The following is a 2462-nucleotide window of genomic DNA, read 5'->3' on the forward strand; positions in this document are numbered from 1 at the left end:
CTCACGGATATTCGAGATGCATGTCCGATATAATCCTATGCCGCATTCAGCTTATCTGTCACCCATTTTATTCTGGCTGTGTCTCCATAGTCACCTGTTCTCCTACAATCGTTGACTGTGTCTTACTATTGAACCAGCGTTCGATCGCTCACTGATGCATAGGTACTATTGACTGGTAGTTTACCCGCAACGATATGTTTATTGCGGTTTGTAGGGGCTTGTATCATTCTTGCACCGGAGTTTAACCTCTGATTCTTTCCCATTTTCCCACATAGGCCCTCAGGCCTTGAAGTATAGCGTGACCGAATCAAAGTTCTGGACAGCTCTATTTTGGGGTATCTTGAACTTCTTATCGCAACTCTTTCAGACGTTCCTTGCACCTCTTTCTGGTATAATTGGGTCAACTGGGCCTGACCGACCTTCGTCGCACAGAGGGGGCGGTTGGGGCGGCAATGGCGGCAACGGAAAGGGCGGACCAGGCATGCGCAATGCGAATATACACGGCGTTCAAGGTACCTATATGCACATATAACGCGTATTCATGTATAGTTGATGTATAGCATAGTATACGTGCGTGTATTCATTGGACTGTGCATCCATATATTCAGCACATTGTAAAAATATACGATACTCAGGTATTGCCATGCACGTATTGCTGTTTAATTGATGTACCGTATATATTTGTATATTCATTGTACTCTGCATCTATATATAATGCTATGAAAAAGTGCATAACGTTCAAGTTAATTCTGCACACGCATACCGTAAAGTTAGTGTTTTTTTGTTTTGAAAACCCATATATTTTAATGCACAACGTGAATGAACACGGCGTTCAAGATATGTCCTGTTCCGATTTTAGTTTGCAGATTGAGATTAAAATGTATTAGTTTGTATTTTTCTGATTTCCTGAGAAGTACGATGTGTAGGTATTGCCACGCACGTGTTCCGTCACTTTCGTAGTCCTTGTGCTCAACGGCATTTTGAGTTATAGACGTATAGGCTGGCTTCTTTTTGTATTGCATCTGAGAAGGCTTTAGCGCGTGCATCGCTTATGACTGTGTAGGAGTGACAACTGGGCTTAGTTTACGTACATGCTTCTATGTATTTTGAGCTCTGGACGTCGTGGTATATTCAGAACGTTTTTTGACATGCGTATAAGTACCTTTTATACTACCACTATGTGTTCATTTTAGATAGGGCAGAACATTTTATATATTTGTTTCAGGTTATTGCCGTATAGATATGTATCAGTTTCAAACTGGTACTTTTTTATTCTTCTGAAACCCCTGATCGTTTCGGAAACGATGAGTTCAGTGCCACGCTGTCCGTGGTTATATCGACTGAGAACTGACTATTTTTCTCATTGCAGGCAAAACGCACAAGGCACCGCCAGCCGGCGGATGAGGTTAATGCCGGCTCATACGTATTTTCACAGTAGGGTGCCGCACCTGTATTTCCTCGAACCGTTTGCGAACTAATATGAAAGCACGCTCGGTCAGTCCACTGCTAGTGCTGTAGTGGTCAGACGAGGTGTGATCGGGACGAAGAAGGATAAGTGTAGGCGCTCCTAATGAGCAGGCTTAAAACTCTTAACATATAGTATAATTGCGGTGTATAGAATAGTTCATACGCATATACGGAAGTACGGTATTAGACTACCGGTTTACGATACTTCTTCGGAGCTAAAGGCTTTTTGATAGTCCTTCGCCACTCATTGCTCTTGTACGAGCCTGTGTGGTGATTGCGCTGACACTTGTGCTTTGCTGCTGCTGAGGATTTCACTATGAAGGTTCGGTGGATAAAGGCTACACTCTTGCCGTGTGGTTCTACCTTACCCTGACACAAAACCGGATGCTCGATGCTCGTGCGTTCTTTTCTCAAATCAATAAATTTCGATTTAACAATCACCCTCAGCTTCAGTTATGGCATTTGCAGTACCAGGTTTGGTTATGACACACTAGACCAGATGCTCGCACAGTCGAATCTCCGCAATGACACACTAGACCAGATGCTCGCACAGTCGAATCTCCGCATTCCGCTACGCTATATCAGCATGAGCCTGCATTGAAGGCCTTTCTATTGTCTCATTTGGGTCAGGCGTGTTTGACGTGGGTGTAGACGACAAATATGACATCTCTTAACCGTTACGAGTTACGAGCTCTATGACAGACGTATACCATAGGCTTAGGTCCATACCAATATGCATTGTCGCTTAACGAACCCTTTAACCGGGAAGCAAACGTGTTTATCGCCATACGAATCCGTGATATTGTACATGAGATGTGATATATACCGGCGTATGGTATCACACGAACAAACTATTCAATTTAATACCATGTACATTGATTGATAACAAAGTATAATATCGCGTATCGAATTCTCCCACAGAGTGTGTTTGCAGTTTCAACACATTAGATAGGAAATCTTAGGCTATGGTCTGAAGCAGTTTCAACTTGAGGTTG

At 43.1% G+C, this 2462-nt stretch overlaps 1 protein-coding gene across 1 annotated transcript; it reads left to right on the forward strand.

Annotated features, from left to right (window-relative positions):
* Positions 1 to 271: 271 nt before the first annotated feature.
* SARC_13374 (hypothetical protein) lies at positions 272 to 1912 on the forward strand (the record flags this gene model as incomplete). Its single annotated transcript, XM_014292495.1, has 2 exons — positions 272 to 512; positions 1370 to 1912. Coding segments are annotated over 2 exons (276 nt in total), but the record flags the coding sequence as incomplete, so codon positions are not given.
* Positions 1913 to 2462: the final 550 nt, after the last annotated feature.

The sequence above is a fragment of the Sphaeroforma arctica genome (assembly GCF_001186125.1).
Source record: "Sphaeroforma arctica JP610 unplaced genomic scaffold supercont1.3207, whole genome shotgun sequence".
NCBI classification, from domain to species: Eukaryota; class Ichthyosporea; order Ichthyophonida; genus Sphaeroforma; species Sphaeroforma arctica.